The 14,146-nt window shown below is 55.5% G+C and overlaps 1 protein-coding gene across 1 annotated transcript in view; it reads right to left on the reverse strand.

Annotated features, from left to right (window-relative positions):
* The window catches only part of MINDY4 (MINDY lysine 48 deubiquitinase 4), a 103,506-nt gene that overhangs the window by 25,856 nt on the left and 63,504 nt on the right, over positions 1–14,146 (reverse strand). Inside the window, exons 10-13 of the mRNA XM_032401836.1 lie at positions 13,103–13,204; positions 11,447–11,510; positions 10,300–10,365; positions 5,302–5,369 (exon numbers count right to left, since the gene is read on the reverse strand). Coding sequence (XP_032257727.1) covers positions 5,302–5,369; positions 10,300–10,365; positions 11,447–11,510; positions 13,103–13,204 — 300 coding nt within the window. The remainder of the gene's footprint in view (positions 1–5,301; positions 5,370–10,299; positions 10,366–11,446; positions 11,511–13,102; positions 13,205–14,146) is intronic.

A 14,146-nucleotide genomic window follows, 5' to 3' on the forward strand; every position in this document is an offset into this window, starting at 1 on the left:
CCGGAGAACACAGCTGAGACAGAGGGAAGAAGCGTGACGGGACAGAAGGAGGGACACCATGTTCCAAAGACGCTGTCTGGTTCCTGGATCCAGCCACTCCTAAAGCCCTGGGCTTTTGATATGAATCAATTAATAGTGCTATTTTCTGCTTACGCTGGCTAAGAATCAAGTTTCTGTCACTTGTCTTTGTATCACCAACACTCATGGTTGGCTTTCTTTCAGGGCTATTTCCACAAAGAAATAAACCGTGCTGTTGTTTTTCCTCTCCTGGAGAAAGTTACAGAGAGCCACAAAGCCACCATGGTGGGGGTGCTGCCCCTCACGCTCAGGGCCCGGCTTGCACTGTTCAAAAATTACTTCAGCAGATGGCAAACTACTGCCTATTTTGGACTTTCAAGATTGCCTTTGGCCGGCCCACATTGCCACTGCAATGAGTGCCACGGGTGTGAGGCATGAAAAGGGTCTCTTCACAGGCTGTTCCCCTCACCAGCCAGGTCTCAGCCACCCAGTGGGCATCTCTGGAGCCCTCCCTCGTGCCAGGCCCTGGCTCACTGCTGGCTCCCTGGGGGCCGGGGCACCCTTGCACTGCACTGCGCAGGTCTGGCTCTGAGCTGGCCCTCGACCCCAGGGCCCCAAGCATCTTTGGGACTTGTGAGAGCATGCTGGGGAAAGTTCTAGGCCACGTGGTTTGGAAAGCGGTAGGGCTAGGTAAGCATGAAAGCCTGTATGAGATTTACTGTAGGCAACTCAAGATCTTAGGAAGGAAAATAGGTGGCTGGAAATCAAGTGGAAAAAAATAAAACCTTCCCAAGGCTTTGCAGTCAGCCCCGGTAAACAAAACTCAAAGGCCAGCTTTGCTACTGTTCTTCCGGCCTCTGAGGGTGAAGTGGCCAGGCTGTGCCAGGCTGCGTTCGCGTCTGCTCTTGGCTCCCTCACCCTGGCTCCCCCCAGAGCTGGGAACAGCCGATGGACAAGAGGCACTGACTTGGGCACAAGGCCTGCCCCTGGGCCTCAGGCAGGCATCTGAGAGCCCTCACTCGGAGGGAGAGATGGCCATGCCCTCAGACACACATACACTCACACAATCAAGTCACCTTCACATAATCTCCAACATCACCACCAACAGCCACATAATCTCACACCCAGCCCTGCCACCTCACGGATCCCTCATCCACGCACACACCAACACGAGTGCACATGGACATGCTATACTTGTGAAGAACCGGGGGACTCCCAGCCCCCTACTCGGCTTCTCCCTGGCCACTGCACAGCACATGATCTGAGAAATGGCTCTCTCCGGGCCACCAGGACATGTTTTCAACTGCCCAAAGTAGTAACAGATCACCCTGAAACGGCATCAAAGGGTTTGGTGAGGCTGAATCTGAACTCCAGAGCAGGAAGGCCCTCGGGGATCGTCTGGTCCTACAGCTGGTAAGCTGTGTATGCAGAGCTGGGGCTTCTCCAAACAGGGGTCTCCTGGGGCCAGGCTAGGAGACAGGGAGGGGCATGCAGGGGTCTCTGCCTCCCCCTCCCCCGACTCTAGTCCTGCTGCATCTGCTTTTCATAGTTTGTTTGGAAAAAGGTCAGATTTCAGGTTCGCTACAGGAAGAGTTTAAGAAGCGCTGGTTTGCCTCCCTCCTGTTAGAGGTAAAGGGCCGAAGGTGCAGGCTGGGTCAGCTATAAGCATGTTGGCAGCAGAGCAGACATGGGGACCCAGGCATCCTGAAGCTACAGCTCAGCCAATGAGTGGGATGCTTTCGTGTGAATTGTCACCCACTGGGCTGCCCTAGACAAGCCTATCGGCTCAGCCTGACAAATGGAGCCTGTGCTGGATGGCATCTGCCCCCATGTGCCCTTTGCAAGCTGCCGGCCCCTGCGGCAGGCCAGGGTGAAGTGGGTTTTCACCATCCCAGGACTGTCGTCACTGCCAAGGGAATCACAGCAAGTCTGCGGCCAGGTCTGGCATCTGTCCTGAGAACGGAGACCAGAGGCTCTTGGAAGCACCTCTGGAGTGTGCGAAGGGCACGGAGGAGGCGTGGGCCATTCTGGGAGCTCCCCTTCTAAGGCCAGAGAACAGCTCCTTCAGAGGAGCCCTGGAAATGCCAGGAAGGCTAAGGTGTTATTGTAAATAATGTCAGCGTGAATCTCTCACAGGATCCAGGATCAGCCCCCGCCAGGATCCAGGCACCATTTCGACAGGCCACTCTCCTGCTCACCATTGGTCTGTCTCTCCCCTCACGCCGCCACCCCTTCCAGGGAGTCCCCCCAGACCACAGGCAGGAGTGACCGGCTCCACTCCATGTCACCAGCAGCCCTGTGCCCAAAGCCTGCCCCATTCCCCACCCGAAGCCCTCAGTCTGTCTAGAAGTGGTTTTGAACTTGAACAAATAAGACAGAGGTAAGGGTCTTTCTCAAGCACAGCTTTGGGTGGCATACTCCCAGGGCAGGGACTGGTTCTCCCACCTCCCCTTCTCTTGCCCCCCGAGCAACAGCACAGAGCACCCAGGGAGCCCCCCGGGCCACTGAGGATGTGCCTGCCAGGGTAAGCACCACCACCTGTGGACCCATCTCCACTTGTAGGACATCCCCGTGGTCATGTCTCCACCACCAGGCACCAAGCCGAGACTGAGAGCAAGACACAACAGGATGGGACACAAGACGCCTCTGAGCACAGCTGTGACGGGGTCAGACGAGCAATGGCCATCACCTAAGGCTTGCTACCCACCAGGAGCCGAGCCAAGCACTCGACCTATAAATCTTCATTCGATCTTGTAAAGCAGGAATTATCATCCCCCTTTCCCAGAGTGAGAAACTCAGGCTCAAAAGAGTAGAGACTCAGGCCTGAAACCAAGCGGCAAACCCAAAGAGCCCGGTCTGGGGCCCTGCTGTCTGGGCTGAGCTGTGTGAGCCTGGGGCCCGGCTTGTTTCTTCATCTGAAAGACGGGGAGGCTGATAGGAATCACAGTGCCACCTAACAGGGCTGTATGGGGATGAAGCAAGTTTCCGGTGTAAAATGTTGCAGCATAGGATCGGGTACACAGGAAGGTTACTAGGTGTTGCTTACTCTCGTTCCTACTGCTGATAAGAGTGTCCTCTATGTTGCCTTCTTAGAAGGAAAGAGGAGGCCCAGGAGTAAGACAAGCCCAACCAGTGCTCTGCTGGGTCCAGTGCTAAAGCATCCTGGAAGCCAGGGGACAGGCCGGCCAAAGCTGCCCCTGGGGGCTCCGACACCATCAGCCTCCAAGACCCAGGAATGTCCTCAGGGGCCCTGAGTGGGAGGGAGATCATCTTTACACACTTTCACTCCTCTGTCTTGAGAACAAGGGGAAGGAGGTGACTCCAGCCAGATCTTGTGGGTCTGTGTGCCTGTGTCTGCGTGTGTGTCTGTCTGTCTGTACATCTGTGTGTCTGTCTGTCTGTCTTCGTGTGCATGTGTGTGTCTGCGTGTCTGTGTGTATCTCTGTGTGTGTGTGTGTGTGTGTGTATGTGTATGCCTGGGTCTATGTCAGTGTGTGCGGGTATGCGTATCTGCATATCTGTGTACGTAGTACCTGTGTATCTGTGTGTCTGTCTGTGTCTGTGAATCTGTGTGTATGTGTGTCTGCGTGTCTGCGTGTGTGTGGTGAGGGGAGGACTGTGGCCTGTTAGCATGAGGCTGTGCAGGCCCAGCAGGGCAGCCTTCCCCCCCACCTCCAGACGCCCGCAGGTGCCACAGCCTGGGCAGGGACTGACCCCTGCCTGGCTTGGTTGGATGGGGCAGGGAAGGGGCAGAAGCAGCCCAAGTCCTCCAGCTCAGGACAACGAGCAGAGTAGCCTGGATATGGGGCTCTGAAGGCCCCTGCAGATGGAGAGGGCCACCAGAGCTGCTCCCTACAGGGGTGCACATGTAAACAGCTCCCAGGCCGGTGAGCAGGTCCTGCAGGAGCTGCCCCGGTGACCACCAGAGCAGAGACACTCTGATCAGAGTCCTAGACCTCCAGAGCCAGTGGTCCCCTGTACAGATGGGGAAACTGAGGCCCAAGAGATCACACAGCCAGATGTCACCAAGCCTGGCCCTTCTGATAGCCTAGCTTCCCCTCCGTGAGCTCCGGGGTCTCACCCACACACCCAGAGACCCTCACCCAACCCGGGCAGCCAGGGATTAGCAAACCCAGGCCTGGGGAGAAGGCGGTGCGGCTTATGGTCTCCATGCACGTGAGCTCCGGCCAGGAATGAATCATATCATTATGGCAGGATTAGAAGAAAAATGCCATTAGAAGATCTATGCGTGCACCACATTTAATAAGGTCAGCAGCAGCGAGCAGCAAGCAGGCTGGCGGCACAAGGCCACAGAGCCCCCGCGCCCTCCTCCCACCCAAGCCAGAGCCCGCAGGGAATGGGACAGGCCCTGGCCAGGCCCAGCCACGGGGAGCAAGCGTCTCCTTCTGCCAGGGCCTCCCCAGCCTGGGCACCACATAGCTATTCTTTCTGCCTCCCCACTCCTCAGGGCCCACCTGCTTGGGGTTGTTCCCAAATCAGCCCCCGCCAGCAAGCATCCCCTAAAGTGAAAATTCATTCCCCGGGTCCCCCATGCCCTCTGGAGTGTGCTCTCTACTTGGAAAAGGAAGCAGTAATCAATTGTACTTTACGAAACTGTTAATGTGCTGTTAATCTGCTACCCTCCCTGGTGACATAATGCCCAGGTGACAAATATGGATAAGAGGCCTAGAAAGCTCGTGGAGGATGAGCGTGATGGAGAAAGTGCAGCTCTCAGGCAGCTCGGGAGGCTGCATTTGATAAGGCTGCATGGAATTGAAGTCCTCTTGCTTCCAAGGCCCCTGGGCACCCGCCCACCAGTGTCCTCAGGGCTGGCCCTGGACACAAACCTTGCAGCTTTCCAACTGCCCTGGCCTACAGTGAAGCCCCCCCTTCCTGAACTTGTGGGGGCCCTCAGTCATCTCCCAGGCCTCTGCCTCAACTGCCCATCCCCACACATGTCCCAAGGGCATCCACACGTGTGCTTAAGTATGCACACACCGCCGTTCCACCAGGGCCCCAGGGGGACCGTAAGCTCTGTGGGCCAGGGTGTCTCTCCAGGCAGCCCCAGAGCACACGGGGAGATTGACAAGGTAGCTCTGAACACACACATAACTGCTCTCCCCCCACCACTGACCATCCCCCACTCTGCTACTTCCTTCACCCTCTCAACCATGCTCACTACACGCCCACTATGCACCAAGCATGGCCCTGGGCTCGGGTCGGGGGCAGCAGTGAATCAGACGGACAAGCCCAGCCCAGGAGTTGAGGGAGGAACAGACTCACAGCTCTGTGGACCTGGACAGGATGGCAGACAGCATGAGCAGGATGCATCCGTAGGGACCCGCTTCGAACTGGGAAGAAGAGAAAGCAATGAGCACCCACCAGGTCTGCACTCCCTTTCCTCTCACCTCCTTGGGGAGTGGGGGGGGGGGCACACCCAGAGAGTAGCCTGACCCTGAGCCAGCTGCCACCAGCCCGGTCCCAGAGGTTGCCAGGGGGCTCCACGACAGGGCCCCTAAGTGATGGGAAGCACACCAGCCTGGGTGACAGCAGGAGCGGACACACTGCCCAGCCAGGAGCACACCCATGACGTCCGAGTCCTGGAAGCTTGCCATACACAGCGGGGCAGCCTCCCTCACCATGCGGGTGTCTTACGTGCATCATCACACTGAAAACTGCCACCGGCCTGTGGGACAGCACTGTTAATACTGCCCTCTGCCACAGAAGGAAACGGGCCCAGATACCAAGCACCTGGCCCAAGGTCACACCGCTGTGATTCCGAATCGGATTCCGAATCCCTTACTCCAAAGACCTGCACTGTCTTAAGAGCAGCAGAGAGCAGGTGGGGGACAGAGTCAGGGTCGGCGGGGAGAGTGAGGTGAACCGTGCAAGTGCAAGGACAAATCCCGTCTTTCAAAAATTGTTGGTATTTTGTTCATTGTGGATTTTTTTTTATTAATTTTGATATTTTAAAAATATTATTTTTGCTGATTACTGAGGATTTTGGTACCTCCTTGAATTCTGCCCCCAAGATGGGCACCTTATTCATCTCCCCCTAGTCCCAACTGGTTAGAGCCCACCGCCTGGAGCCCGGCTGCCTGGGTTTCAATCCTGGCTGTGCCACTCTTAAGCTAAGTGAGCACAGCGACCTTCCCTAACTTTGCTGTCCCCGTCTTCTCATCTGTAAAACAAGGCTGATGATAGTAGGACCGACCCTCATCAGGCTGTTGTGGAGAGTCAGTGAGATCACCCCTGTAAAGCCCCTAGAACACGGCCTGTGAGTATTCTACTCATGGGATGGGCTGGGTCACTCGGGCTCCCTAGACAGACGCCAACCCCCAGCTGCGGTTCTGCGTGAAGGCCTTACTTATCCCACTTTGGGGATGACACCTGTCCCCATCTGTGAGCTGTGATGGCAGATGCTGCCAGACTAGAGTCAGTGTTCCTTATGTGTGGTCAGTTTCTTTGTGGACTTGAAACCAGACCTAAAGAAGCTTGTTTTCCTGAAACCGTAAGAATGATATAATTTATCATATTTCCATTTTGCCTGGGTTGCCAGGAAGCTCCGAGCCAAATATGGTCCTCAACTGTGGTAATTATTTCGGCTCAAGCTTCTGATAAAATTATCTTTTCTTTCCTTCAAAACATAGTCTCTAGTTTCATACAGTAATTCGATTAGTCATTAAAAAAATTTTTCTGTGTGAACTTTCGTGCCAAGAGGATGCTCCCTGCTGAGGCTATGCTTGTGAACAAGGTGGACATGGATCTGCCTTCATGGGAAGTAACTCAGGGAAGAAAGAAGAAGCACCTAGAAAAGAGTGGCGGAGGGGCTCTGCTCTGACAAGAAAGGCAAGGTGTTCTGGAAACACGCAGAGAGGGCCTTCAAGCAGACTCAGGGTTTAGGGAAGGAAGGAATGTAAAGGAAGGCTTTCTGGAGGAAGTGATATCTAAATCCAAAGGACAAGAAAGAATCAGAAGAGAAGGAAATGCTGTTCCAGGCAAGATGAAAAGCACGTGCAAAGGCCCAGAGGCAAGAGAGGGCAGGTTTACTATGGTTGGAGCACAGAAGAGCCCTGAGGACATCATTTTTATATAATTAATTTCTTATTTTTATAAAGTTATCAATAACAGAATCTTTTGGGGGGATTGGAAGTGGAATAAATGAATCAACAACTATCTTAAATCAACCTCATCATAATTCTCTGATCTCAGGCCAGTCACTCGCTTCTGTTGCCCTCAGTTTCCCCATTTGCAAAACGAGGATGATAATCCCATCCTTGCATCTTTCCTTGGGTTCTGGTGCACAGTCTGTGAGACCAAGTCTGTGGAAGTGCTCTGGTCACTGCAAAGAGTCCTACTGATATCCTTGCACAGGGGGACATGGGCCTGGCAGGACCAGTACCCTTGCCACAGCTCTCCTGCGGACTTTCATGTTGCCTTGGGGAGTGACAGAGCTCTCCATCTGAAAGGCTCTCCTTCTGAAAGGCCACCCAACCGCTGCCATGGACTCGCACGTTGTCTTGGGGGAGCCATGACACTTTCTCGGTCCGTTCCCCTCCGCCCCCACGAAGCAGGGGACACAGGAGCCCGCTGCACGTCCTGCGTCTGTGTAAACACGGAGGACTACTGGTACTACACAGGCCAGCGTAGTCCACGGTCCTCGGGACTCCCTGAAGGACAGCTGCCCAGGAGCCGTGCGTGAGCCCCTCCATGTGGGCTGCTTAGTGCGACGACAGAACGGGGAGAAAGGACGCTGCCTGGGGCTGCTGGCCCCTGCCGAACACGACTGAATGGCACCAATATTCCATTTTGTTTTACAAAAAACACTTATTAAAATTATCTCATCAAACTCAAGCTGCCAAGACATGGGAGGCCACGGGGCAAGGTGCCTGCATTGTAAGGAGAGCTCCCCAGACAGGCCGTTGGGCCGGAAACCGCCGTGAGGGTCCGGAAAAAATGTCTGGTATGGCTTGGGAAGAAGGGGCCGTTCTCCAGCACTGCTCGGGCCCTGGAGAGACTGAAGCCCACCCTGGAACCCCAATCAGAGGCCAGGGCGGGGGCCTCGCCGGCTCGCAGGGGGCAGACAGACATCCCGCCCGGAGGGTGAGCAGTAATGAAAACACAGCAAGGAGGCTATTTATTTTGGGCAGAGTGCTCATTTCCAGGCCTGGCACGAGGAACCCCTCTTAGGCCCAGGCCATGAAAAATGAATTTGGTGAGGGTAGTGCTGAGGCAGCTCAACGGCTTCCAGCAAAAACATAATTAAACGGTGGGGGAAACACCACCTTCCCGGGTGAGGAGGGCCAAAGACTGACCACAGGCACAAAGGGACCAGAGCCAAGTGAGGAGGGGGAGTCGCTCTGGGTCCAGAGGTACGACAGGAAGAAGGCAGCCCCTCCCCTGGCACCGGCCCCAAACTCTGAATGGTTTCCATAGTCGCTGTCTTGCTTGGGCTTCACCAAAACCCTAGGGTAGGGACTGAGGGAGAAGGGAGACCCCATTTCACAGATGAGGATGTAGAAAGCCTGGGTGCAGAGCCATCACCCCGGCCGGGGCCATCCGTGGGTGGGGACAGGCCCTTGGAGCCTGCGAGCAATTGCCCCAGGACTCTCCTTTGCCCCCTAGAAGCCTCCCAGGGCATTTCCCTCTCCTGGGTGTTAACACAGGTGCCCGGGGGCCTGCCCCCCCCATCCAAACACACACACCGAGGTGATAAGGCTCTGCTCCGCTCTCGGATGCATTGCTGCATTCTCACAACACTCTGACTGCAGTTAAGAGTAGGATCCTTTCTGCTTATTTAGATGGCGCGTGCTGCTTAATTTAGAAGACATTCTTTTCCATGCATGTAAGTTTCTTCTTTAAAAACCTCTGTTGGACAATAAAGAGCTGAAAGTATCTGCTGACTGCTCCATCTTCTGTTTTCTAGGCGAGGCAACCGAGGCCCAGTGATGTTCCTGAGGCCACATGTGGCCGAGGATTAAGCCAGAGGAGGGCCCCAGGCCCCTTCTGCTCTGGGCCAGCCGTTGAGCACGCTGCATCAGCACACAGCCCACTGGGTTACACCCATGAAGAACCAGAGGGAGCCAGGGACAGGGAGCAAGGGAGGGCTGGCCGAGGCCAGGACCCCTCCCACGTCAGAGCCCCTCCCTCGCACCTCCCAGAAAGGCCAGACGGAACAGTCAGTGCAGAAAGGCAGCGTCCTAAGCTGAGGACATGGGCCAGGCTCCTTGGGCTGAATTATCCCTAGGCAACAGCTCTGGGGCAGAAAATGTGGGGTGAATCAGTGCCTTACTGACTGCACCCCTGCCTCCCAAGGGTCTCCGAGCAGGCCCCATTTTCCTACCCAAGAAGCATCTGTGAGGTCAGGGCTGGCACTCTTCCTAGGCTATGCCCAGACCCTCAGTGCCTTCGGGGAACAAGAGGAGAGTATTCTGACAGCAGGAGTGTCCAGCCTGGTCCCATATCTGACAAGTTCTCCCACCCTCTGGGCTCACCAGCAAATCCTCGGTCGCCTTCTCCGGAGCCTCAAAGAGCTGGTCCCACAGCTCAGAAGGCTGAAGGAAAGGCACAGAGGAGGTATTTGCTTGCACACTGGGACAGAAGGGCTTGGTGCTCTTTCTTTCCTTCCATCCTGACACACAGACATCAGAAAATGAGACCCTGCGGTTGGGGATCTCAGAGGTCACCTCTTGGCCTTGGCTTGTGCTGCACCCTGCCCCTGTAAGGCGTCCCCCTCATTTCCACATGTCCACAGCTAACCAATCTCAAGGGGGCCTTAAATAATCACGCTAATGGTGATCATAACGTCAACAACAAAAGGTAAAGTCAATGACAACATCAAGCCCAGCGTACTAGTTCTAAGTACTCTTGTTATCAGCCCCATTTTACAGATGAGGAAACTGAGGCATAGGAGGGCTAAAGAAGTTGCCCAAGGTTACAGAGCTACTATGTAAGGGGTGAAACCTAGATTCAAACCCAGGCTGAAGGCTCCAGAGATCATATCCTTTACCATGGAGCCTTCACTCCCTCCTCCACAAAGCCAGCCAGGCTACAACCCTTCTCTGAATCCCCATGGCACTCTGAGCTGTTCAGGCCCTGGACATGTGCCACCCCATCTCACAGCAAGGAGCGGGTACACAGATCCCCTCCAGCAGACAGGGTGCTGGAGGACCCAGCCAGCCAGCCAGAACACCAAGCAAGGTCCTGTATCCAGCAGGGTCCCCACCAAAGAAAGCAGATGGCTTAACAACACACAACCCCCATATAAACCATTGTCCATACCTGATGGATGCTTTCTTGAAGAAAAGTCACCAGCTCCTCATAGCAGGTCAAACTGTGCAGTGTGAGCTGAGGAGACACAAACCCACAGCATGAGCTGCCCGAGCCCCACAGATGCTTCCGTGTCCCACCCTGGCTCTGGTAGCTACAAGACCCCACTCGAGAATGTCCCTGCAGTCACAGTGGCGACCTCGGGAGCCGGGACAGTGAGGCACCCCCATGCCTGCGTGTGACTTAAAAGGCAGCCAGGGCCCAGCTGGGGTCTCCGGGGTCAAGTCCGCCCTGCCATCTGCACCAGGCCTACAGAGCCCAGGAATGAAGACACCGGGGAGCTCAAGTGAAGGAGCCAGCATCACGCGTGGCTGCACCCCTGCGGACCAGTCACATGTATCTGAGAAGCACCTGGGGGCGCACGGGGGGCCGGGGTGGGCATCCCATCCAACTGGCCACTGCCGGGCCAGCTCTGAGCCCAGCTCACTGTCCTGAGTTCAGTGGGAAGCCGTGGGTCTCAGTCTCCTTTGCTTTCTCGGGCAGCTCAGGAAAAAAACCACTTGTAGAGAGAACACCCGACCAGGGGAGATCCCTAATTAGGATCCCAGGGCCACATGGGCCCAAACTTAGGTCAAAGGAAACAAAGGAGGTCAAATAAAAGTCCTCTGTGAAGAGGAGGCGCGTTTGTGGGAAATGTCACTGTGTCTGTATCCTCACGTCTTCCATTTCTTTCCCTTACTTGGTCATACTAGGTCTGGCTTCATGGCTGGTGTTCTGTTCCCCACTCTCTAACTTCCCCCCTCCATCTCCATGCCACCCCCCTGGCTCTCACAACCCCGGCAAGGCTGCTGAGGAGACAGAGAGGGACAGAGACGGCTGCGGTTTGGCCAGAAGGCATCACGCATGGGCTGCTCTTCTCTGTACAGCCTCCACGTGACCGGGCACCCATCAGCCTTTCGGCCACAAGGGCAGTTCTGGCGAGAGCCCACCCCCTAGCCCCCCACCCTGGCCCCCACCCCAATCCCAGGTGGAGGATCCGTTAGCCTGGGCTGCAGGGAGGGCTGTCCCATCCCCAGCTGAGGGAGGATTTACTTATATGAAAGGAGACCGTCCCCAAACAAAGCCAAAGGTTGCGTGATAATTTTCCAGAAAGCCGTACTGTTTCTAAGACTCCATCTGCTTTGTATTTCCCTGTTGGACTGAACTGCTGTGTTCCTGAAGCCCTAAAAAGGAAAGGGAGATGCATGAGTCCTGTGCGTGGACAGAAGACATGCCCTTGAGCCAGGGTGAAACCACATGTGCCATTAACTGAGAACAAATCAAAAGGTGGCTCCGGAGGAAAGAATGGGACCAAGGGTTTCTCGTTTCCCCTCCGCTTTGAACTCACCCACTGGGCTGGCCCCAGAGGACACCATGAGTTGGGGGTGGGAAAAGGAATGGAGAAAAGACGGCAGAAGGAGAGCTCGGGGTAACCAAACCCAAGTCCTGGCACTAGCGAGTCTGCCTCTCACCCACAACTGACAGATTTCCAGACAAAGGAATGCTGACTTGCCCTTAGCTTTCAGGGCCGTGAGGAATTCCAGCCTCTGGCCTGAGGCTCCCCACCCCAGCCCCATCACCATCTGTTTACAACCACACCAGGCATGTGCAGCCCGGTGAGGCGGGCACTAGAAGCAGGGTTTGGGTGTGGGGCCCACAGTGCCATTAGCCTGCTGCGTAGGCTGGGAACGGCTGTTGCCTCTCTCTGGCCTTCTGTCTGCTTATCTGTAAAACAGGGAGAAACTGAATTTTTGCCCCATCTGCTTTCAGGGCTGCCATGCAGATGCTAAGGGCCCGGGTTAATGTGGAGTAACGTATTCACTGGAACAGGAGGACCGAGGACAAGCACTCCATAGGAACAATAATACCTAACACTGACATGGTACTTAGTATGTGCCAGACATTGTCCTAAGCACTTCACGTTTATTATTATTTACCATTTATTTATGTGGATAAATGATTTAAATGCATAGATAATATTATCATTTATTATAGATAATTTATTTATATTGACTCATTTAATTCTCAAGTCACTCTACCAGATGATCCTTGCTATCATCTGCATTTTCCAGATGAGTAAACAGATGAAGCACAGAGAGGTTGAGTCAGCTGCCCAAGGTCACACAGCCAATAAACAACAGCATTGGGAGTTAGCCTCTGGAGCCCCTTCTCTTAAGCAGTATGCTCTATTGACCCACCAGGTCAGAGCCCAAGAATGAAGACACCGGGGAGCTCCGGAGTGTAGTCTTTGGCCCCCAAAGGCACCCCTTTTACTAAAGCTTAGCCACAGGCCTAGGATGAAGTGATGCTTCCACTCTGAAGGGCCAGACTGAAGAGCCGGCAAACCATCCATGTGGCCTGCAGTAGCGATAGAGGGGGCAGGGGAAGTCTCTTCCTCCATGGAACGGGGGTCCAAGTGACAAAGTGAAAGGGAGCATGCTTTGGGGACTAGGAGAGACATATGAAGCAGAGGGTGACTGGTTCCTGAGAGGTCTGAGATTTTCTCAGATGGGATGCATCCCCCAAGGCTCCCCAGGGAGGAAGGCCAGGCAGAGAGGAGACTGGAGCTCCGTGGAGGCCCCTCCGGGCCTCTCCCTGTGGGGGGCTGCCCCCCTGGGCTCGTGCTGGCATGGGGCACAGGGCTAGTGTCCGGGAGGACACACAGACAAGCTGGGTGGGAAGACGATTCCGAGGACAGGAAAGCGCACAGCCAGCTTGCCTGCAGCTGGGCCAACGCGTGAGTGGAGCCCCGTGCACAGCCCTGGGAAGCACTCACAGTGTGACCACGGCTCTCTCATGGCCCCCGGCCCGCCACACGATGTCCGCGATAGCCAGAGCGAGGCAGTGGGTCCTGCGGGCATTGGAAGGCTGCAGCTGCCTGAGGAGGAAAAAGAGAGTGTGTTTATGCCCATGGGGACACAAGCCAGGGACAGGGCAGCCCTGTAGCAGATGGCCTATTCTTTCCTCTGCCACACAGAGGGCTCTGCAGCCCAGGGACTCCGTCCAGCAGGGCCTCCTCCGACGAGGGCCAAGGGAAGAGCCCTGACAGAGAGGCCCTGGGTGGGGCTGGAGGAGGAGAAGGTCAAGGAAACAGCCCGGGGGGAGCAGAGGGGACCCTGGAGGCTTGGCAGGGCCGTGAGTTCTGACAGAGCCCAGGAGGCTGTGCTGAATGTGCTCAGGAGCTCCTGCCATCCGGAGGAAAGTGAGCCATCCCAGGCAAATGTCTGGTATTGCCCTGACCCAGCCTTGGCCACTCCCAGCATCTGGGCCACCGGAGACAGCAGCTATGCAAGCAGGTGCCCTTCATTCCCACCAGCCACAGGAAATGAGATCATGGGTGCAGAGAGGAAAGTGGCCTGCCTTGCTGGTTACTTAGATGTAGGTTGTAGGATGGGGGAGAGGAAGGATTCATGGTAATCTCTGGGGGTTTAGTGGGTGCACAGTGGGGCTGCCAACTGAAATGAGGAATATAGGGCAGAGAGGAGGACTGGGGGAGCAGCTGGTGCACGTGGGACCCCCTAGGTGAAGCTATCTGACACATGGAAAGCCCAAGAGAGCATCGGGGCTGAGGATAGGTTTATGCACCACCAGCATGTGAGGGGTCCTTGGCCCTTTGAGGGGCTAAGATTCCCCAGACAGAGGATGAGGAAGGGCAGAGGTGGCAGCCAAGGATGAAACCCCACAGGACTCTGGTGTACCAGGGACGAAGAGGATGGCAGGAAGCAGCACGGCAGTAGGGGCACGGCTGGGAGATGGTGCTATTACACAGTCCTAGGAGCGAATGGGCTTTGAGCAAAACAAGCAGTCAGCAATGTCAAAA

This window comes from Phoca vitulina, unplaced genomic scaffold (assembly GCF_004348235.1).
Source record: "Phoca vitulina isolate PV1807 unplaced genomic scaffold, GSC_HSeal_1.0 scaffold4, whole genome shotgun sequence".
Lineage (NCBI taxonomy): Eukaryota > Metazoa > Chordata > Mammalia > Carnivora > Phocidae > Phoca > Phoca vitulina.